This window comes from Medicago sativa, chromosome 5 (genome assembly GCF_051527215.1).
Source record: "Medicago sativa cultivar Bolivia chromosome 5, Bolivia_mono, whole genome shotgun sequence".
Classification (NCBI taxonomy): Eukaryota; Viridiplantae; Streptophyta; class Magnoliopsida; order Fabales; family Fabaceae; genus Medicago; species Medicago sativa.
In genome coordinates, this window is record NC_140753.1 from 4,429,676 (window position 1) to 4,452,346 (window position 22,671).

The following is a 22,671-nucleotide window of genomic DNA, read 5'->3' on the forward strand; positions in this document are numbered from 1 at the left end:
AAGATGCAAGAACAATTTTTATTGGTTATTAATTATAGATAAAATGAAAGGGAGGCAAAATGAATGCAATTTACATTTAATTTCTCTTTAGAAAATATAATTTTTTGAAATAACATAGTTAAATATGATAAAAGTTGGTCTTTTTTGCTTATAACTTTTTTGCTTATAACTTGGAGAGAAAAAAATGAGTTTTTTTTTTTCTTATAATGCATTAACGCAAATTTGAATAAATGAAAAAAAAAAAAATAGAATGCTTCATAGTTGCCAACACACCTATGAAACATAAATTCTTAATTTTACTCAACATGTCTCAATTAAATACTTTATAGAGATATAAAAATGAAGTGTTTTATGAGGGGTTAGAATTCTTCTATTTTGAAAAAATTAAGAAAATTACCTCTCAACATAATATGGTGGTTGGAAGTTACTACCTTAATTATTAATAACAGAAAAGGACAAGGGTAGGTAGCCACGTATAACGTGGTATACCCTCTTGGTATATCACGCAAAATGGCAATCATTGGTAAATAAACACAAAAAGAAAGGTCACTTCAGGTACAAAAAAGAGCCTTCTTTGTATTTCTCGCGGAAACTCACAAATTTCGCATTTTTTCCATCTTTTGTTCGTTTAAAACACAAACCAGCTGGCTTCGCTATTTCTTATCTCTAATTATCTCCTAAATACAATTTCATCCTTCATAATTTTACAAATATCAATTTAGTCTCGGACAAAAATTAAAACTCTAAATAATTTCTGATATTTTTATACTATAGAAAAATTAATCTTTTAATATAAATCATGAAAATGTCATAACTATTTTCGATTTATTTTTGTTTGAGAAAAATTGTCAAAGGCTCTAATTATAAATTTGTTTTAGATGTCATATGTAGGCACAACTTAATTGATAATTGGAAAAACGATAACATACAAAGATCAAAGTTTGAACTTTAAACATTAAATCATAACAAAAAAAAAATATTTCAGATAAATGAAATAATTTATTGCAAACAAAAAATAATATTCATTGCAAACTTTCACGCGGGCGGTTTGAACTCTGACCATCCATCGTTAATAATTATCATATTTTGTTTAGGAGAATTATTATATTGTTATGGTGGGTGTATTTATTTATATATAAATAGAGGTAAAGTTGGCTAAACATTACATGTGATTAACAAACAAACAAACACCTTGGCAACTCTTTCTTATTCATTCATTCATTCAGCGCAATTCTTCAACTCTCTATTCATTCCTTTCCTTTGAACAAGAGAAAGAATCAAGAAATGGCACCAGCAGCAAAGAACGTTGGAATTCTTGCTCTTGACATCTACTTCCCTCCTAACTGCGTTCAACAGGTAACATAACACCGCTTCCTTCTTTTCATCATTTCTAGATTCTTCATTCTTTCCATCTTCATTAAGCTAATCACGTACTTAATCATTCAATATTACCACCGTTATTTCCTAATCATTCAATTAATTCTACTGGAAAGTTAACGCTTCTAAGTTCTCTGATTTTTTTTCAACTTTTCATATATAAATAAAAGAACTCAACATATTTATTAATGTCAGTCATATTAATGTGGATTAATCATTCTTCTATGTTTTTTTTTTAATTAGAAAAAAGGTGTTTACTGTTTATAATGATTAGTGATGTTAATTGAAATTATTTTAAAACCTCTTTTTGTTTTTTCACTTTTTAATTAAGGTTTTAATTTTGTTTTTGATGCAGGAAGCATTGGAGGCTCATGATGGTGCGAGTAAAGGGAAATATACAATTGGACTTGGACAAGATTGCATGTCATTTTGTTCTGATGTTGAAGATGTCATCTCAATGAGGTTTCTTTCTTGTTTTTTTGGCTGTTTATTATGTTTGGAGTTGTCATTGCTTCCGAGTTATCATCTACGAAGCACTGACACAGACACCAGACACGACGCTAATAATAATCTATCTGAGAAAATGACATACTTCAATGTAATCACATGTGCCAGTGTCGTGTTGGTGTCGGGCACTGAGACGTGTCAAACACCGGATAAGCATGTCACATGAGATTTGGTGATTTTAAAGCAAGTTTTACAGATTACAAACTTTGCATTTTGATTTGATTTGTCATCATTCAGGAACATGTAAATTGGTGATTTGGTAAATACAACTCATGATGGTGTTGAACCATTTAAAACCTTGTCAAGGTGTTTTAATTTTTGAATTAAGAACAAATACAAATATTGTCACTTTTAGAGTGAAAAGTATTTTAACTCCTGGGATTTTTTTTTTTTTTTTTAAGTCTTGGTGTAGTTTTAGTGTTTTATTACTGTCTTGTGTGAGACGAACCTGCTGTATGTGTGTTTAATGTTTGATAGGACTTCATACTGAAGCTTTATATTCGATCTTGTAACTGATCATTTTACTAATCTTATTTCTTGATGATTATTATTGCATCTGCAGTTTGACAGTGGTTTCTACACTTCTTGAGAAGTATGAGATCGATCCTAAACAGATTGGTCGTCTGGAAGTCGGCAGTGAAACTGTGATCGACAAAAGTAAATCCATCAAGTCATTCTTGATGCAGATCTTTGAGGTATCTTTTCATTGTCTAACCATTTGGATATGTGATTCTCGCTGTCAATGTAGGTTGATTATTGTTTAAATGTCAATTTAGTACCTATTTGCATGGTGATTAAACCTTAGTTTTGAGTATTTAAACTTGGATCGCAAGCTCTTAAGCAGTCAATCTTGTGTATATCAAACAGAGCGCACAGCTAAATAGAAATATAATTAGCTGTGCAGCGTGCTCTTTTCATCCCGATGCCGTAACCTTAGTAGTAGCGACCAGTGACTGTTTTCATGTAAAGTTATTAATTAATATTTCACTCTCTGATATATTATAGGATGTGGTTAGTGTTAATAATCAGATTGGATTGGTTCTGTTTGTGTTATTATTTTCTTGATCAAACAGTTTACCTACATAGCTTTCTAATACAATATTTATTTATTTTTTTGTCTGGAACAAACAGAAATATGGAAATACTGATATTGAAGGTGTTGATTCAACTAATGCTTGCTATGGAGGAACTGCCGCTTTGTTCAATTGTGTCAATTGGGTGGAGAGCAATTCATGGGATGGACGTTATGGACTTGTTGTCTGTACTGACAGCGCAGTAAGATAATTTCCTAATTATATGTTGCCTCTAGACCATATTCAGTAATAATAAACCTTGATTCTGAACTAAAAAATTCATGTCCTGGATTCTATGACTATCACAATGTTGGGGAGTTGATCCATCAATGCTTACTTTCTCAGGTCTATGCTGAAGGTCCTGCTCGACCTACCGGAGGAGCTGCTGCTATTGCTATGCTAATTGGTCCTGATGCCCCTATTTCTTTTGAAAGCAAATTGAGGGGAAGTCATATGGCTCATGTTTATGATTTTTACAAACCTGACCTTGCTAGTGAATACCCGGTAAGCTTTTCAATCCATTTTCATTGTTGTCACTTGTCAGAACATTTTACTTTGGAATCATATAATTTGAAAAATAAATTCCAATTGTTTTTCTCTTGTGATGATCAAAGCATCCTTGCAACTTTAATTTGGCTTTGATATGCCATGAAGGATAACATTGTTGTTCATACCTGTTCTTTATTTCTACGTCATCCACATGTAGCATTTCAGGATACCAAGTGCACTAAATCCACATGATTTTTGTGCTGTAGGTTGTCGACGGAAAGCTTTCACAAACATGTTACCTCATGGCTCTTGATACTTGCTTTAAAAATTTCTGTCAAAAGTAAGTCTCAAATCTCAATTTTGTTTCTTACGAACTTATTTTTTTATGAAAAATATTAATTAACTAGGGGGTGGAATGAGTCAGCTCAAATAATCTAATATTTTTCTTATGTTGATTCAACATTTCGCTGTCTTGATGCAAGTTGAGTCTGACCTGGCCTGGCCCTTGGTGAAATTTTTTATTGTATACAACTCATTTTCGAGTTCCAATTCTTAAATGAGGTCGGAAACCGGTGCCTGCCAATGTGTCCTTTGGTGAAAATGGAGATTTCTTTGTACATTAGGATAAAGTATAATAGCAATATATTTGTTAAAAATATAATTCTAATTTTGACTTAGCTCAAATCAACAATGGTTATATGTATTTGTGTGCATCCTTAAACCTCTTTCCAAATTTGTACTAACTAAGACTGATCTTGTCTTTAAAACATTAGCAATAACTTATTGACCAAATATCTAATTATGTTTTTGCAGATATGAGAAACACGAGGGAAAGCAATTTTCTCTTTCTGATGCTGACTACTTTGTATTCCACTCTCCTTATAACAAGGTAGTTCAGACTTTAAGCATTTAGTATTTAATATTGTAACTGCCAATGATAATAATGCTCCCTGTATATGCTCTATATATTTTTGTGTCTGACTAAAAAATGATATGGATGATTGTAATTTAGTATTTCGGTTTGTATATTTCTTTTAATACTTTAACTTCTGCAGCTTGTGCAAAAAAGTTTTGCTCGTTTGGTCTTCAGCGACTTCTTGAGGAATCCCAGGTTCTCATCATTTATCCATCCTCTGGAAAACTTTTTAATTTTTATTCAGTTAATGCATAGGTGTTTAAATATTGATTATGATTGTAGCTCTAAGGATGAGGTTACCAAAGAAAAGCTTGGACCTTTTACAACTTTATCCGATGACGAGAGCTACCAAAGCCGGGATCTTGAAAAGGTATGTGATTCTATATAAGTAAAAACAATGTGAATTCAAATTTAAAATATTCTGTTAAAATCAGACAGCAGAGAAAATATTTGCTGACAATGTACAATGTTATTTATTTTGAAGGCATCCCAACAAGTTGCAAAGCCTCTATACGATGAGAAGGTACAACCATCTACTTTGATACCAAAGCAAGTTGGTAACATGTACACCGCGTCCATCTATGCAGCATTTGCATCCCTTCTTCACAACAAAAATAGCTCACTGGTAAATGTTCTGACCACTATCTATGACATATATAGCTTTCTCGCTACCATGTTGCCTGTTTTCTAATAAATATTTACGCCTTAAAATTTTCAGGAAGGTAAGAGGGTGATATTATTCTCATACGGAAGTGGCCTAACTGCCACAATGTTTTCCTTGCAATTACGTGAAACTAAACATCCATTTAGTTTGTCAAACATTGCCCAAGTGATGGATGTTGCTGAAAAGTTGAAGTCAAGACATGAGGTATTGATCCATAAACATCTAGTCAGATATGAAAGTATTCAACAAGTGTTCATAAGCTTTGATATTAAATTGAATATATGACTACAAAAAACATACATATGTATTGCAACTAAGAAAACATCTGTTTTAACAAATATTTTGACATACAACTGATAAGTTTCTAAACGAACAGAGATACAGATTGGTGTTTGAATTATTTTTTCTATTTCCTTTTAGTTGTGCTCCTACAAAAATTTTGAAGCCTCAAAAGGATTTAGATTGTTTCTTTAAAATTTCCTATAGTATGTCAATATGTTAGTTTATTAAAATGCTGGAACAGAGTACTATGTTGTATTGTAATGAAAAAAGAGTGCTATGTTGTATAGTCTTTTGATGAATACATGCTTTTTCAATTGCAGTTTCCTCCACAGAAGTTCATTGAAACACTGAAGCTAATGGAACATAGGTATGGTGCCAAGGATTATGTAACAAGCAAGGACAGCAGCCTTTTGGCTCCAGGCACATTCTTTCTCACCGAAGTCGATACCATGTATCGTAGATTCTATGCAACGAAATCTAGTGAAAGCAATTTGACTCCTGCAGTCAACGGTTTGTCTGTCAATGGTCACTGATAGCTAGCATCTATGCAACGAACAATAAATGGAATTAAGCTCCACATTGAGTGAAGGGTAGTCTTTGTATTGGTTTTGCAAGGGAAAGCAAATGCTTTCTGCAGTTGCATTTGCTCAGTTCAAATATTGTATGAGTCAAAAAATTGTTCTAATATTGTATTGTACCCTTTAAAATGTTACGTTGAAGTCAAAAATTTATATTTTTAGGTTACTTGCTTCATTTTAATGATTGAAATATTTCGAAAATATATGTTCATAATAGTTGTGAAGCTCTGGAATATGAACATAATTGATTCTGACAGAATTGATTCTGATAGAATTGATTCTGACAGAATTGATTCTGAGAGAATTGATTTATGTTTGGATACAATTATGTAGAATTGATTAAACAAACTGATTTATGTTTGGATACAATTATGTAGAATTGCTTTTGAATGTATAATTACTAAAATAGACATAGCTAAAGGAGAATTGATAAAGAAGGAGAATTGATAAAGGGCAATAAAGAAAAATAATAGGTTGTAATAATAAAATATAATATTTACTGTTTATAATTGATTCTAGAAAAGCTAGAAGCTAGGATTTGTAGTTTCATGGAGAATTGCTTTTGGAGGATAAAAGCAATTCTGAAAAGCCAAACCAAACACGTTTTTGGCTAAAATTGCTTTTGACACTTTAGAGAATTGCTTTTGGCTGGGCAGAAGCTGAACCAAACAGACCCTATATCTCCATTGGCATAGATAGTGATAGTGGTCACAGGCTCACAGTCACAGGTGCTAGGAAATCTGGCCTTTCAAAAAGTAAAGTGTCCTACCTTGGACCCACCCTTCTGCGCATTTAACTATCTTTGTCAGACTCTGCATTCTCTTTCATAGTTCCAAATAAAGCTTGAATGAATCAAAAGTTAATTTAATCACTTGCTGGTGACCTTGCAATATGCAATAGTAGGAGTTTGAATTTCTCACTTTTTTTTTAAGAAGATAAATTAGTCCATTTAAATTAACATTGAAGAGAATTGAATTTAAGACCTTAAGGAGAATACTTCAATGTTTCAAACCAACACTAGGCTAATTTAAGTGGGTTTTGAATTTCTCACTTATTCGTCATAAGAAATAAATTTTTAATCGATATGAATACCTTTTTTAAAATTTATTTATTACATCATTGATACTCTAAATCAATATTAAATCAAGAGAGCATAACAAAATGCAAGCACTCACCCAACGCAAGAAGTTATTATGTAGTCAAAATTTAGCAAAAGTGGAGTAGACATCTCTTTCATATGGTCCATAATAGTAGAGACATTAAACACGACAGAGAAACTATACTCATTCATCAATTTTTAAAAGCGGAATGTTATTTAAACAACCATTTTTTAGGATAACTTGTGGGACAACCAAAATATATAAAGAAATATAGGTATTGACACAAAAACCAAAACGATAGAGAGAGAGTAAAAATACAAGAGATATGTTATTTGTTGAACAACCATTTGATTGATAACTTATGGTACAACCATGAATTTACATAGATAAATAGATATTGACACGAAAACCAAAACAATAAAGAGATCAAAATTAAAATTTTATGTGAATATGAGAGAAAATGTTGTCACAAAAGTTGTCATAAATTAGTTGTACAAATATCATCTCTCAAATACAATGTGAGTATGAGAGAAAAAGTTATCAGAAACTAATTGTTGAGATATCATTTCTCTTAAAACTGCTCAAACCATTAAATGTCAAATCAAAGCCAAAATCTTCATAACATCAAACCCTGGCCCCAGAAATACAAAGACAGAAAACCACTCCTAACTACCTACGCATAATATACCAAACTACGAAAGAGAAATAAGATGCAGTAAATAAATGCAATTTAAAGTCTTGGGTGATACCAACACAATAAACAATCTCCAGACTCAAATTTTGAAGTCTTGTTTATTCTTCATTCAGCTCTCAATTAAAAAACATGTGTTCATCAAAGAATCAATTTTCATCGGAATCAATTTTTTCAAGCTTTTCAATTTGGGCGAAATAAATTCTCCCTACCTACAACATACTTTTTTGTTTTTAAACAAAGAGTGCAAATGCATTACATGACAACCAAAATATCCCAACTATGTTGGCATTCGTTGACCGGCGTTATCATCTGCAACACTCTAGAAATATTTATTACCTACAACGTACGCTACATGTTGTTGGCTGTTTGACCCTTCATAATGTTAGGCTAATAAGAGTTCAAGTGTAATTAGTCTTAGTGGTTTTACTGTAGTTTCAAGAGATTGCTTGAAATGCAAGTAATCTAGCTTTTGTGTTTAGTGTTTGGGATTGGCTATAAGTAAGACATATGCTAACCTATATATGCTAACCTTTACTGCCACATTATTTTGCGAACAGGGTCAAAAATTCCCAAAAATCACGCGTAGATGACAAGTTAAATCTCATTCTAATATAAACAAATCCACTATAAGAAAAACAATACAAGTTAAATATTTATTTTGTTGACGAGTTAAATATTTATTTGATTAAGATATATTTCAAAAGAATTATAATCATATGTGATGCGATAAAAAAACATACAAGTAAAAGTAATAGAAAAGCAAAAAGACGGGCACATTAGTGTGCGTGTTTTGACCCTAGTAACAATAAAGTTTCATTGATATATAAGGTGATAGTATATTGACAAAACTTAAAGTAATGTGGGGTAGGACAGTGCCTAAAATCAATAAGGTCAATTCAATCCTTAGTACTCCAACTAAATGAAGGAAAAAAAAATCCTTAAGTAACTTCCAAACAAGCTGTTGACAAAGTTTGATAAATGAGATGAATTAATGGATGAAAATGTTTATATGGTGAGATTTTCTTGAAGTACAGTAAAGGTGCCCTTTATGTTCCCACCAACATCAGGGAATGTTTCACAGCCAACAAGAGGCTTTACAATGCCCTTTGAATCAACCTCAAGTGGGTATTTCAGTAAATGAGCATTCATTTCAGTTACTTCATCAGCCAAATATTGTCTCCAGTTATACTCACTCAATGACCTTATTCTTCTCACACATTCAATGCTCTCTGGTTGCTTGAAACATTCTTCCACACCTCCTATGTGTTCACTCCATAGGGACATTCTATAACCATGCACCTGGCCATGAGGTTTAGATTTCTTGGTTGCCCAAGTATGATTAGGCTGATATGCTCCCATTGCAATTTCTGTGTCTCTAGTGCCTTCCATTGATCTTTGGTTTATGTTGGCAGATCCCATTAACACGTATTCATCATCCACTATCATTCCTTTTGAATGAACATATATCATGAATCTTCTGTGCTTTTGAGTAAGTACCTATAGGTTCCAAAATATGCAAACAATAATGATAAAACTAACTTGATCAAAAGGCAAAAAATTTCAAGTTTACTTAAAGAGAGTAAAAACAAAATACCTGAGGATTGTTTTGTCCAGCAGCTCTTACAACATTTGAAATGTTTTCATTATCGGCGAGCTCGCGATTGCCAAGGCAAAAGAAATTCAAGTAGTCCTGTGGTTCATACTCATTTTCAAGTCCAGCCTCCTCTAATGCCTTGTAAATTGTTCCATACATCATTTGCATTGTTTTGAACTACCAAATCAACATTTAAGAGTTTAGGATAATTTGATAATACAAAGCACACAAATTTGAGAGTTTCTTCTAGCTTAATATACATGTTTGAGAAGAAAATCTTCTTAATCATTATGCCATCAAAATAGAAATTTTTATGATTTATAACATGACACCATTTTAAGTGGTAAAGGAAGCTTACCTGCCAAAAGAGAATCCTCTGAGTAGCTGTACTTGAGGGTACACCTTCAGGCCACATAGGAATCACAATATACACACAGAATCTTTCTTTCTGTTTGATTTTGTTGGCTATTTTTAGCGCAATTTCCATCGGAATTAAGTTGTTTGCACCTGTGAATAAAAGAAAAGGAATGAATATAACAAGGATGCCTGTTGCAACCTATATATTATAACATATTTAAAGGGTAAATACATAAATACTTGATAAGAGTAATTTAATAAAAGTATTATTATTTTCACTCTTATATTTACACACTTTTCTTAATCTGTAAGAAACAGTCAAATATCTCCATTATTGTGGAACAGATGGAGTATCATTTTATTGGTTTTAGAACTCAATACTCACCGAGGTCTTTGAAAGAATCCCAGTTATATGACGAGCCAAGAAAATATTGATTCTCAATATAAATGAACTTCTGTGCTGCTCTGATTGCTTTGACATATGCAGAATGTATGCTCATGTCTATCATTACATTTTTTCCACAAACCAAGTTCTGTTCAATGAAGTAAGCATAGTCAGCTCTTTGTTTCACACCTAACATAACAAAAAATCTAAATTTGAGAATGGAATGAAGTCACTTTACCCTTTGTATTGCATCTTTTGGTTCTTTTGGAAATCCTTTCACAGAATTGGAATCAATAGAACGGAAGATCTTCAATTTAAAGGATATAATAAACAATTAGATACATCAAAATTGAAGAAGTTTCTTTAAGGGAATGAGAATTAAATCAGTCTATGATACCTGAACATGCCAAGTCTCCTTGTTATGCTCATCAAGGCAAGGTACTTCCCGAATGCCGATAATGTCAGAGATTCTGTCAATTTTCAGTAATGAATCATCATGTGAAGTTTTCATCTTTTGAAGTGTATTCATTTTTAGTGCTCTTAACCAACGCTCCTCAAAATTGGTGAGGATGTCATAGGCAGCAGGACCATCAACTTTGGAATGCAAATCATGCCATGGTTGTCTTGGACAACCAGTAACAGAACCCTGTTTAGTATGCAAATTAAAACTCAGTTCATTCATAACCTCTATTATGACAAATAAAACAATTACAACGCAAAGGACAACATATAAAATGGTTAGAAATTTTGAAATTGATTATGTATTCTCAACCATTAAACTCTGTGACGGGCCTTTTGAAAAAGAAAAAGCAGTCTATGGAGATTAAAAATGCGAAGGTGCCTAACTCGAAACATACGTGTCTTAGAATTTCGGTTATGCCTAATTCAATTCTACAGACTCTTAACTCAGGTGCCTCACGTCAATACTGGACATCTGGAGCGTGATCCAAGTGGACTAATTAGCAGGTGACCTATCAGATCTTTGGTAGGCTCTGATATCAACTCGAGCCTAGCTAAAGCTTATAAAACCGGATTGTATGGTGAGGACTGCCCATCATGTGTAAACACATTTTAAAACCATGTCTCACTTAATGCCATACTTTTAACACCGGCAATGAAAACTAATGAAAATAAAAAATGGATAACTAACCACAAAGTTAGGATTATGAAAGTCATCTTTGTGTGTGGTCTGCAAAGTCCTAAAGAGAGAATGTGTCGGAGTATCATATCTTCCGAGACATAAATCAAGTCCTCCAATGAAAGCTATAATCTTTCTTTTATGCTGACCAGCATCAGCATCCACAATGACTGTCTTCTGATGATGCGTATAGATTGTTCCAGCTTCCTGACAATTAAGCAAAAAGCAAAATATGTCCTTTTTAAAAAGATTGCACCTTTAACTATTTCTATTATCTGATTAAACTGTATAGAGTACTCATGTTTTCAATTTCTAAAATATGATACATATAATACATATTTTTTTAGACAAAAGATGTATACAAGAAATATAAAGCAGATAAGTAAAACCAGAAATAACAGAATTGCAAGCATTTTGTGTAATTCAGTACTATGCAGTTAGACATACAAAAATAGTTTTTCTCTAACTGACCTGTTGTTTGAGCAAGCTATGTCCTTTTCCTCCAGATCTTGGGCAAAGAAGCACCCTAACTGAAGAGTGCTTGAAAAAACTGCGAGTTTCCTCGTCATAAGTGTTCATAAGTCCAACCTACATATCAATAAATCATGGTAATTCGGTAATAGAAGTAAGCAACTGGTTTCAAATTAATTGCCTATTCAAAAGTAGCAGGAAGGCATGCCAAGGGAATAGACTAATAGAGTTAGAGAGCCAAATATCAGAAACATAAATAAAAAGGTTTTTTTGAAGATCATTACTGTTTTATATCCAAGCATGCTGTTAGAAGTAGGATCATCCCACACAAGTAGAAGCACTCTCACACCTTCCTGTGATTTAGCTTTGAGAAGATCACCTAAAGTACAATCTTTTCCATCTCTAGTATCCCTAATGAGACTAACATTGTAGTACACGGACCAACCAACGATATAGACCAATCGACGCGCCTGACTTATTGCATCGAAGATATCATACCAACAATTTCCATTCTCATAACTCACATCATGATCACCACCATCAACCCTCAAACTAGGAAGACAACCTTGTGGAACATGAGCATCTTGATAAAGTGTAACTTTTCCACCTTTTCTAAGTGGAAAATATGTAGCAGGAACACCTTGAAAATCACCACCAACACCATTACTATAAAGGGCTACCTTATCAACAGGTGTATACTGAATTGACAAGTTCAAAATTGTTTGTGTCTTAAAGGGTTTTCCATTAGTATTGAGAATGGGAAAAAAGCCTTCAACTTTTGTATCATGACATAATTTTTCAACTGGAATTCCAACTGCACCAATAATCTGTGAACCAACAATATCATTGTCTTTTACAACAAAGTGAATTTCTGAAGCAAGATGTGCAACAGGTACAGTGAAGTGCTGATTCCAAACAGGGTTCTCATTGTTTCTAATTACAAAGGTTCTTGCAATAACAGCACCAGCTACAGAAACAGTTACATACGGATCACTGGTTATATTACGAGACATTTTGCCTTCAATTTTGCCACCAAGTTTTTTAGGTAAGACTGAAAACATTTCCCCCACTTTCTTGTGAAAAGTGTCCATGTTAGGAAGATTTTTCGCTTCTTGGACGCATATTTCTAAGTTGCCATGTAATAGTAAGATCCTTAAGGAACTAGAAGTGGTTTGAAATGGAACAAATTGTTGACCTTGGCCATGGGTTGAGTTTCCAAAAGATGTAGTTTCACCATAAACCAAATGAGCCATATTGTAATAAGAACTAACAAGTTTTGTTTAGAATTGTAGAAACTGTTTGAGAGTTTCTGAAAGATGTTGGTGAAAAATGGAAGAAGAAGAAGAAGAAGAAGAAATGGAGTATGAGGGAGGCTTGTTATTATCCTAAGCATGTAGAGACAGTTGAAGAGGATGTGGTCAAACAAAGGTGTTTGATTTAGTACAAGAATATTGTGGGCTGCTGCTAGGGAAGTCATGAACAAAATGTTAAAGAAGACTTAGGAAATGGCATGTGGAAAAAACAATTGGAGGAAAATGGCATGTGGAAATATAATATTGTTTTTGGACTGTTGAATAATAATAATAATAATAATAATAATAATAATAATAATAATAATAATAATAATAATAATAATAATAATAATAATAATAATAATAATAATCAAAGATAGATAGATCCATATTAAGATGTGATTTGTACCAAAAAATATATATTAAAAATTTTATTTGATGCCATGTTACACTGGAATTTATAATTCTCGAGACAATGATTATATGTTAAAATGGAGTAATGTTACCCAGTCTCAATCCTAACAATAATCTGGATTGCTGCGGTAAAAGATTTGACGCATAATGCAGTCGACATTTTTGTCGTTGTTAGATAAGGATGGAACAGTTTATATTTTAAATTTGTTTTTTTATTTAAAAAAATTAAAGTTTGTATTAAAATTTGAACTAATCTAATCTCAATTCAACGACTACAAATGTGTTGACGAACACATGAATTTTTTGAATGCAAACAATTTGATTTCTTCATATAAGAGGAATCAAAATTATTAGTCGCAAGAAAAATACGATTTTTAGTTTGTGAACAAAATAAACCAAACAAGCTAGTTTGTCTTTTTTTGTCAAAAAAAAAAAAAAACCTAGTTTGTCTTTTAATTTTTCAATACAACAGGTTCTTTTTGTGCAATTAAAATGATGGCCGTGTTAGGTTTTAGGATTTGATTTTTTTTTGGTTGATAAAATTTGAATTTGAACTTTGAATCTCAACTGATTGATGTGAAAACTTGTTTTTTTTTAAGAAATAGTACTTACAGCATTTCATTAATAATAAGAGTGTTGATATAATGGGCAATATAAAAATAATTAGTGGGACTAGCTAGTAATGTGGACTCTCCTACAAGAGCATAAGTTCCCGCATTGACTTGTCGCCCAATGAACTCCACCCGAGAATTTGTGAAAGAAGTGGTAAACAGATTTCGACAAGCAATAATAAGATGACCAAATTCCGTGACTTCGACTCTATTTGAGTGAAATGCATCATTTGTAATTTTAGAATCTACTTCCAAATAAATATGATCGAAATGCATATCACTCAACCATTGAAACGCTTGATAGAGACCCAAGGCTTCGCCTTCTTCAACAGCGTAAACCATTACAAAGCTCACCGTCTTCGCCAAAACAAAGGTGCTGGAATCATCTCTCAAGCACATTCCTATCCCTGTCCGGTTCAGGCGCTTAGAAAAAGCTGCGTCTATATTACATTTGTACCTTCCTTGTTGAGGTGGTTGCCATTGTGGTTGCACAGTCTGTCGCAGATCCTGAATATGGTTTTGTTCTGCTACGCGCTGTCTAATCCCGGTGTCATGTTGAACGACATTGTCCTGCTGTCGTGTTTGCGGTACAGTGGCCTGAGCATGCTGCCACTCATCAATTAATCCTCTCGCTCTCTCTTCGGCTGTTGCACAAGACTCCTTCACATCATCCCAAACTTTGAGATTTCTGTGCTTCCACAAGCTCCACAAAACTGCCGCAAATCTTTGTTCGTAATCGGTTGACAGATTTTGTAACACTTTAAAAATGGCATCAGCAGCTGAGTTGGTATGGATTACTGCAAGGTGAATGTCTTGCCAAAGGCCAGCCATATTCCAAACTTGAATTGCAAAAGGGCACTCAAATAAAAGATGCTGCAAATTCTCATCGTTGGAATTGCTGCTCACACACACCATGGGACAATGAACCCCTTTATCTTGAAGTCTCATGCGTGTCGGTAAACACCCTCAACACATCCGCCAAACCAAGTTTTTAACTTTCGGTGGAACTTTCGACCGCCAAATATTCTGCCGGCTGCCTGGTAGCCGGAGATGTGTCATATCAATTAATTTTTCGACACATAATCTATACGCACTCCGCACAGAATAAGAACCATTCTTTTCTGCTTTCCATATCAGCTGGTCATTCTGTACTTGATCAAAACATTTTGTATGGCTAAATTAATATATTTCAAGTATCCTTTTTTTACTCATATATTTCAAGTATATAAATATTAACATATCATCAAAAAAATTAGTTAGAACTGAATAGTTGTTTGTGCAAAACTGAATATATATATCAACGCAATGTCTGATTAGAGATTATAAAAAAATGACACCTCTTATTTTTTGAGGATGTATTATAGTCAATATAAAAACATAATAGCATTGTATCTGACCAAAATAAAATTGAAAATAATAATATGTATAGCTTCAGTCATTTTCTTTTATTTCAGGATTTGTATAGTCTGTCAGTTAGTTAATTATCATACACGTTCAAAAAGATATTCATTATAAAACAATGAAGTCATTGATACAATAAAAAGTAACTAACTGGACAAAACTTATAGCAACTGGGGGTAAAACCATACTTCAAAGCAGTAAGTTCAACTTTTAGTACTCCAATTGAATGGATGAAAATCCCAAGTAACTTGTAAACTAGATGTTAACAAAGTTTGAAATGTAAGATGAAATTGATGAAAATGTTTAGATGGTGAGATTTTCTTGAAGTACAGTAAAGGTGCCTTTTATGTTTCCACCAACATCAGGGAATGTTTCACAGCCAACAAGAGGCTTCACAATACCCTTTGAATCAACTTCAAGTGGATATTTCAGTAAATGAGCATTCATTTCAGTTACTTCATCAGCCAAATATTGTCTCCAGTTATACTCACTCAATGACCTTATTCTTCTCACACATTCAATGCTCTCTGGTTGCTTGAAACATTCTTCCACACCTCCTATGTGTTCACTCCATAGGGACATTCTATAACCATGCACCTGGCCATGAGGTTTAGATTTCTTGGTTGCCCAAGTATGATTAGGCTGATATGCTCCCATTGCAATTTCTGTGTCTCTAGTGCCTTCCATGGATCTCTGGTTTATGTTGGCAGATCCCATTAACACATATTCATCATCCACTATCATTCCTTTTGAATGAACATATATCATGAATCTTCTGTTCTTTTTAGTAAGTGCCTAGTTTCCAAAATGTGCAAACAATAATGATTAACTAACTTAATCAGGAAGCAGGCACAAAAGGAAAAACATTTAAGTTTACTTACTTAAGAGATTAAAAACAAAATACCTGAGGATTGTTTTTTCCGTTAGATTTTACACCATTTGAAATATTTTCATTATCCGAGAGCTCGCGATTGCCTAGGCAAAAGAAATTCAAGTAGTCCTGTGGTTCATACTCATTTTCAAGTCCAGCCTCCTCTAATGCTTTGTAAATTGTTCCATACATCATTTGCATTGTCTTGAACTGTCAATATCAAACATGTATAGGTGATAAAAATACATCACTGATACAATGACAATGTTATGTTGTTCAAGGATAGATATGTTCATATGAAATTTTTATGGTTTATAACATATAGCATTTGTCACCATTTTTTCAAGTGGTAAAGGAAGCTTACCTGCCAAAAGAGAATCCTCTGAGTAGCTGTACTTGAGGGTACACCTTCAGGCCACATAGGAATCACAATATACACACAGAATCTCTCTTTCTGTTTGATTTTGTTTGCTATCTTTAGAGCAATTTCCATTGGAATTAAATTGTTTGCACCTGTCATAAAAGCAAAGGAATGAATACAACAAGGATGCTTATTGCAACCTATATAATATAATATTTTTAAATACTTCAATACTTGACGAGGGTAATTTAGTAAAATATTATATTTTCTCTTTCAATTATACACTTTTCTTAATCTTTGTGCGTCAAATATGTCGATTATTTTGAAACAAGTTCACATCTCTCCCCTCCGTCTCTTCGTTTTTGAGCTCAATACTCACCGAGGTCTTTGTAAGAATCCCAATTATATGATGAGCCAAGAAAATATTGATTCTCAATATAAATGAACTTCTGTGCTGCTCTGATTGCTTTGACATATGCAGAATGTATGCTCATGTCTATCATTACATTCTTTCCACAAACCAAGTTCTGATAACGAAGTCAAGTAGTAAACATGATTAGCTCTTTGATTAACACTTCACAGGAAAAAAAAATGAGCCAAGTTTGAGAAGAGAATGAAGTTACTTTACCCTTTGTATAGCCTCTTTCGGTTCTTTTGGAAATCCTTTCACAGAATTGGAATCAATCGAACGGAAAATCTTCAATTAAAAAAATGCAGTAAATAGTCAGAAGAAGCATCGAAATTTATATTGAAGAAGTTTCTCAAAGGGAATGAAAATTCAATCAATGATACCTGAACATGCCAAGTCTCCTTGTTATGTTCATCAAGGCAAGGTACGTCATCAATGCCAATAATGTCAGAGATTCTGTCAATTTTCAGTAACGAATCATCATGTGAAGTTTTCATCTTTTGAAGTGTAGTCATTTTTAATGCCATCAACCAACGCTCCTCAAAATTGGTGAGGATGTCATAGGCAGCAGGACCATCAACTTTGGAATGCAAATCATGCCATGGTTGTCTTGGACAACCAGTAACAGAACCCTACAAAACCCGATTTGTAAGGTGAAGACAATCCACCACTTATAATATATTTTCAGACCATATTTTATCCGATGAGAGACTCTTAAGAGAAATAATGAAAATAAAAAATGGATGACTAACCTCGTAGTTAGGATTATGAAAGTCATCTTTGTGCGTTGTCTGCAAAGTCCTAAAGAGAGAATGTGTTGGAGTATCATATCTTCCGAGACATAAATCAAGTCCTCCAATGAAAGCTATAATCTTTCTTTTATGCTGACCAGCATCAGCATCCACTATGACTGTCTTCTGATGATGCGTATAGATTGTTCCAGCTTCCTAGCAATTGATCAGAAAGCAAAATAGGTCTCTTTTTAAATACAGTATACTACTCGGCATAACAATCTATACAGTTTAAGAATATCTGTATTACTGGATTAAAAACATGAATAATGAATTCATCTATTTGTTAGAAGACTAACTATGGATGGAGAGAAAAGTAGAAAAAATATGCAAAGAAAAGACATAGTATTACTTTGACAATTTTGAATGAGAATTGCTATATCCAGCGAAAGAGGTTGTCCCGAAAGAATAGTGAAAGATTAATTAACCAAAGACAAAACAGATATATGCAGAATTCACGGCATGTTGTTGAATAAAAGGCTGAAGTCAATAATACAAACTTGGGTGGGATACGGTCGGGACAATTTCGTGTAATTAAGCCTCGCTATAAACAGCATTTCGCATTTTGAATACGGAAAATGCTTATTGTTACAAGAGAAATGTTTGACAAGAAATGCAAAAATCCTGTGTGGCATCATATATATCACTTACAAATCACCCACTCTCTCATGTATAGTTAGCCAGAATCAATATGATTGATCAAATATCCTATTTTTTCGCATTCATCTCTTTCTTATATAAATCATTTGTAACAAATCGCAATGCTCGTTGAATTAAAACTAACGGCAGTCGAGCAATAGGTTAAATAACACCTTAACTAGTGTACTTATGTTTTCAACTTCTAAAACATGATACATATTATTTTATTCACAAAAGATGTATACACGAAGTATAAAACAAAATTAACAGACTTGTGAAAATTTTCCTTAAACCATATTATGCACTCAATAGACATACAAAAATAGTTTTTCAAACTGACCTGCTGTTTGAGCCAGCTATGTCCTTTTCCTCCAGATCTTGGGCAAAGAAGCACCTTAACTGAAGAGTGCTTGAAAAAACTGCGAGTTTCCTCGTCATAAGTGTTCATAAGTCCAACCTACATATCAACAAATCATAGTAATTTGATGATATAAATAAGCAACTGTTTGCAAATTAATAGGCTATTATCTTATTCAAAATGTAACTACTTGCAGGTAAGAATAAATAGAAAGGTTATTTGACGATCATTACCGTTTTATATCCAAACATGCTTTTAGAAGTAGGATCATCCCACACAAGTAGAAGCACTCTCACACCTTCTTGTGATTTGGCTTTGAGAAGATCTCCTAATGTACAATCTTTTCCATCTCTAGTATCCCTAATGAGACTAACATTGTAGTACACGGACCAACCAACGATATAGACCAATCGACGCGCCTGACTTATTGCATCAAAGATATCATGCCAACAATTTCCACTCTCATAACTCACATCATGATCACCACCATCAACCCGCAAACTAGGAAGAGAACCTTGTGGAACATGAGCATCTTGATAAAGTGTAACTTTTCCACCTTTTCTAAGTGGAAAATATGTAGCAGGAACACCTTGAAAATCACCACCAACACCATTGTTATAAAGGGCTACCTTATGAATAGGAGTATACTGAATAGATAAGCTCAAAACGGTTTCAGTCTTGAAGGGTTTTCCGTTAGTATTAAGAATGGGGAAAAAGCCTTCAACTTTTGCACCATCACATAACTTTTCAACTGGAATTCCAACTGCACCAATAAGCTGTGAACCAACAATATCACTGTCTTTTACAACAAAGTGAATCTCTGATGCTTGATGTGCAACAGGTACATTAAAATGTTGCATCCAAACAGGGTTCTCATCATTTCTGATCACAAAAGTTCTTGCAATCACAGCACCAGCCACAGAAACCGTGACATATGGATCACTGGTTTGGTTCATTTTGTTGCCAAGTTTTTTAGGTAGGATTGAAAGCATTGCCCCCAAGTTCTTGTGAAAAGTGTCCATGTTAGGAAGGTTTTTGGCCTCTTGAATGCAAATTTCTAAGTTGCCATGTAAGAGTAGGATCCTTAAGGAACTTGAAGTAGTTGGAAATGGGACAAGTTGTTGACCTTGTCCATGGGTTGAGTTTCCAAAAGATGGAGTTTCACCATAAACCAAATGAGCCATGTTGTAAAAAAAAAGGTAACAAATTTTGTTTAGAAATATAGAAAACTGTTGAGAGTTTTTGAAAGATGACTATGAGGGATGGAATGTGTTTTCCATATAAATAGAAGGAATTACGTGTACAATAAATCAGTAATTAAATGCAAAAGAAACTATTGCCTAATTTTTCTGTATTATAAAATAAATAAAATTATTATGTTAATAAAACCTATTTAATACATTGTATATACAAAATTAATATGTACACATTGTACAAAAAAAAAACTATTTAATACAATTTTTTTAATGCTAATAGAGCTTATTTAAAACATTTATATTATAATATTTAAATGGTAAGTTTTTTTTTTTTTGAAAGAATTTAAATGGTAGGTTTTGATCTTCATTTTATTTATTTTTTTTAATTGTCACAATATGCTCTAATATAATCTTGATTTTTTTATTTTTCTGACAAGATAATCTTGATTTTGTTATTTTCTTTTTTTACAAATGTTTTCTATTTTTTTTAGTCAAATAGTCTAGTGAATAGAAATTCGATGAATAGGTGAGGAATTTCATGTTTGAACCTCGACCCGTACATATATAATATAATATACCTACCAACTGAGATGAGCTCACGACGATAAATTGTCTCTATTTCTAATAACTTGATATTTTTTTAATGAAAAAATAAATTTTATTATTCGACCTTTGTATAATACGCATAATCAAATAATAAAATTAAATCTTTCAAAAAAATAATAATAATAAAATTAAATGCCTATCTTTTTGCCTCAACTTCTATTAGACTTAGCAAAATGCACCGGGATTTGCAAAATACCAAAATTTCTAGAATCACAACCTTAAATACATTTAATACTCCCTCACGTCCTTATTAACATGAAACGAAAAGAAATCAATTGAGTTAATTTTTTTTAGGGATTTGTTTACAGAGAAATGCTAACCAGTGCCCTGGGCTAGGGCACTGGTCAAATATAATAGTATTTTGTATTGAAAGTTGTGTAATCAATGCATTACAAACTTTTTTTTTGAAGAAAATGTATTAGAAACTTAAAAAGTTTCTTTTTTTATTTAAATTTTTTTTTGGCTTCCTTAACCAGTGCCCCGGGACACTGGTTAGCATGACCCTTGTTTAAATCATTTGAGTTATTAGTTGAAGTAATTTTTTTAAGTATATTTGATTTATTGAGACATTAATTTTTTAATGCGATATTTCTTGTGTACTTGAACATTGATTTATACATTCCTTTTTTGTATCCTTTAATTTATCAATCACATAATTAATATTAAAATAGAGTATATACAATTATCCCGGCCACCACCAAAAAAAAAAAAGAGTACATACAATTTTAGAAAATTCCTTTAAAAAAATTAGAAAATTGATTGAGAGGTTTTATTTTTAGAAACAAACAATAACATTGAGAAAATTGATTGATAGAAACAGATTTAGAAAACAGAGTATGTACAATTTTAGAAAATTGATTGAGAGGATCCATTTTATTCAGGTAACAAATATCTTTAAAAAAAAGTATTGAAACAAACAATAACAAGTTGGCCTCTTAAAAAAAGAAAAAATTAACAAGCTAATTATGGTTCTTGTAATTCTATTTTTAAACAGTTTAGATTATATAATTCGAAATATTATAGAAATAGTTTGAATTGTATAATCTGAATCGTGTCAAACCCCATCAAACCAATATTAAAGAATAATTTTTTTTAAAGGACCATTAAAGAGTAATTATAATTTATATATTGATATATTTTGAATTATATAATTGGAAGATGTAAAGTGATCTCAAACACTATATTTATATAAAACAAAAGAGATAGTTGTCACATGTCTAACCGAAATACAAATATATTTTGAGTCTTCGGCTCTGTTTGGTAAAAATAGCGGATGACTGATAAGCTAGCTGATAGCTTATAGCTGATGACTTATAGCTGATAAGCTACTTGAAGTGTTTGGTAAAATTAGCGGTTCAACTAGCTGATAAATGTAAAATGACATAAAAGGACATTTTTAATTCATAATAAAGTTTTTTTTTGGTTACAATTCATAATAAAGTTTATATCAACTAATGTTTAAGTACTTAAAATTTAAAAATTTAAATTTATTAATTTAATATTATTATTAAATTAATTTTTAATCCCTAAATATTAATTTATATTTATTTTCATTTGTCTAGAAAAATTACATATAAAGTGTTAAAAATATATTAACAATAAATAAAATTACATTTTTTTTTCCTTCAAAAAAAAAAAATAAAATTACATTGCTTCATAAACAAAATTAGATATTTTAAATGTAACAGTGGTTTGTACCTTCTTTAAAATAAAAAGTAGTTTGTACCCAAAAAAAAAAAAGTAAAGCGTAAAAATAATGCTCTGCCGTAACAATATAGCGATAGTAAATATTGAAATAGTTAAAAAAAAAAAAAAAACGTTATGAGACGGAGGCATATCAACTATCAAGTGCTATATTTGCCTTTGTGCACATGCTATAGTAGTGTGTTACCACTGAAGAAAATAAAACGTAACAATTATAAAAACAAAAAAAATAAATAAAAGTAGCGTAAACGTAACAGTAAAAAAATATCTTTCATTAAAAAAAGAATCATTCATATATGCATGTTTAAACCATATGTATTTTAATTTATAATACAATGAGTGTTAAAGGGTAAAAAATGGAATTTAGTTAAACTAATAAGGGTAAAAATGGAA

The 22,671-nt window shown here is 32.2% G+C and overlaps 4 protein-coding genes across 5 annotated transcripts; 1 reads left to right on the forward strand and 3 right to left on the reverse strand.

The window, feature by feature from the left end:
• The first annotated feature begins 1,166 nt into the window (after nucleotides 1–1,166).
• On the forward strand, nucleotides 1,167–6,087 carry HMGS (hydroxymethylglutaryl-CoA synthase / HMG-CoA synthase / 3-hydroxy-3-methylglutaryl coenzyme A synthase). 2 transcript variants are annotated; one of them, XM_085712672.1, is made up of 12 exons: nucleotides 1,167–1,356; nucleotides 1,733–1,839; nucleotides 2,447–2,579; nucleotides 3,016–3,159; nucleotides 3,303–3,461; nucleotides 3,713–3,786; nucleotides 4,260–4,335; nucleotides 4,502–4,557; nucleotides 4,645–4,732; nucleotides 4,847–4,987; nucleotides 5,081–5,230; nucleotides 5,629–6,087. In XM_085712672.1, the coding sequence occupies exons 1-12, from the start codon at nucleotides 1,285–1,287 to the stop codon at nucleotides 5,839–5,841; spliced, it is 1,413 nt and encodes a 470-aa protein (XP_085568798.1). In that variant the 5' UTR covers nucleotides 1,167–1,284; the 3' UTR covers nucleotides 5,842–6,087. The 2 variants fall into 2 exon arrangements, with proteins under 2 accessions (XP_085568798.1, XP_085568797.1); XM_085712671.1 differs by having other exon boundaries at nucleotides 4,502–4,732.
• Nucleotides 6,088–8,468: 2,381 nt separating this feature from the next.
• On the reverse strand, nucleotides 8,469–13,177 carry LOC146919319 (phospholipase D gamma 1-like). Its single transcript, XM_085712669.1, has 9 exons — nucleotides 11,910–13,177; nucleotides 11,626–11,742; nucleotides 11,167–11,361; nucleotides 10,414–10,662; nucleotides 10,255–10,323; nucleotides 10,017–10,164; nucleotides 9,633–9,781; nucleotides 9,275–9,451; nucleotides 8,469–9,177 (listed from the first exon to the last, which is right to left on the reverse strand). Exons 1-9 carry the CDS (start codon nucleotides 12,876–12,878, stop codon nucleotides 8,686–8,688), a joined length of 2,565 nt encoding a protein of 854 aa, XP_085568795.1. The 5' UTR covers nucleotides 12,879–13,177; the 3' UTR covers nucleotides 8,469–8,685.
• Nucleotides 13,178–13,939: 762 nt separating this feature from the next.
• On the reverse strand, nucleotides 13,940–14,890 carry LOC146919320 (uncharacterized). Its single transcript, XM_085710709.1, has one exon. It carries the CDS (start codon nucleotides 14,888–14,890, stop codon nucleotides 13,940–13,942), a length of 951 nt encoding a protein of 316 aa, XP_085566835.1.
• A 548-nt stretch (nucleotides 14,891–15,438) lies between these two features.
• LOC146919321 (phospholipase D beta 1-like) lies at nucleotides 15,439–20,039 on the reverse strand. The gene is made up of 9 exons (XM_085712670.1): nucleotides 19,006–20,039; nucleotides 18,755–18,871; nucleotides 17,737–17,931; nucleotides 17,368–17,616; nucleotides 17,204–17,272; nucleotides 16,955–17,102; nucleotides 16,579–16,727; nucleotides 16,248–16,424; nucleotides 15,439–16,138 (listed from the first exon to the last, which is right to left on the reverse strand). The coding sequence occupies exons 1-9, from the start codon at nucleotides 19,954–19,956 to the stop codon at nucleotides 15,647–15,649; spliced, it is 2,547 nt and encodes an 848-aa protein (XP_085568796.1). The 5' UTR covers nucleotides 19,957–20,039; the 3' UTR covers nucleotides 15,439–15,646.
• Between the last annotated feature and the right edge of the window lie 2,632 nt (nucleotides 20,040–22,671).

What these genes read in the sequence shown, in the direction of transcription:
- HMGS (XM_085712671.1), top strand. Translation starts at nt 1,285, where the DNA reads ATGGCACCAGCAGCAAAGAACGTTGGAATTCTTGCTCTTGACATCTAC. An exon ending in AAAGCCGGGATCTTGAAAAG is followed by an intron (nt 4,733 to 4,846) that starts GTATGTGATTCT and finishes TTTATTTTGAAG; the next exon opens with GCATCCCAACAAGTTGCAAA. An exon ending in AGTTGAAGTCAAGACATGAG is followed by an intron (nt 5,231 to 5,628) that starts GTATTGATCCAT and finishes TTTCAATTGCAG; the next exon opens with TTTCCTCCACAGAAGTTCAT.
- LOC146919319 (XM_085712669.1), bottom strand. Translation starts at nt 12,878, where the DNA reads ATGGCTCATTTGGTTTATGGTGAAACTACATCTTTTGGAAACTCAACC. An exon ending in ATAGCTTGCTCAAACAACAG is followed by an intron (nt 11,362 to 11,625) that starts GTCAGTTAGAGA and finishes CTTAATTGTCAG; the next exon opens with GAAGCTGGAACAATCTATAC. An exon ending in TTCATAATCCTAACTTTGTG is followed by an intron (nt 10,663 to 11,166) that starts GTTAGTTATCCA and finishes CATACTAAACAG; the next exon opens with GGTTCTGTTACTGGTTGTCC.
- LOC146919320 (XM_085710709.1), bottom strand. Translation starts at nt 14,890, where the DNA reads ATGAGACTTCAAGATAAAGGGGTTCATTGTCCCATGGTGTGTGTGAGC.
- LOC146919321 (XM_085712670.1), bottom strand. Translation starts at nt 19,956, where the DNA reads ATGGCTCATTTGGTTTATGGTGAAACTCCATCTTTTGGAAACTCAACC. An exon ending in GCATGTTTGGATATAAAACG is followed by an intron (nt 18,872 to 19,005) that starts GTAATGATCGTC and finishes GTTGATATGTAG; the next exon opens with GTTGGACTTATGAACACTTA. An exon ending in TTCATAATCCTAACTACGAG is followed by an intron (nt 17,617 to 17,736) that starts GTTAGTCATCCA and finishes CGGGTTTTGTAG; the next exon opens with GGTTCTGTTACTGGTTGTCC.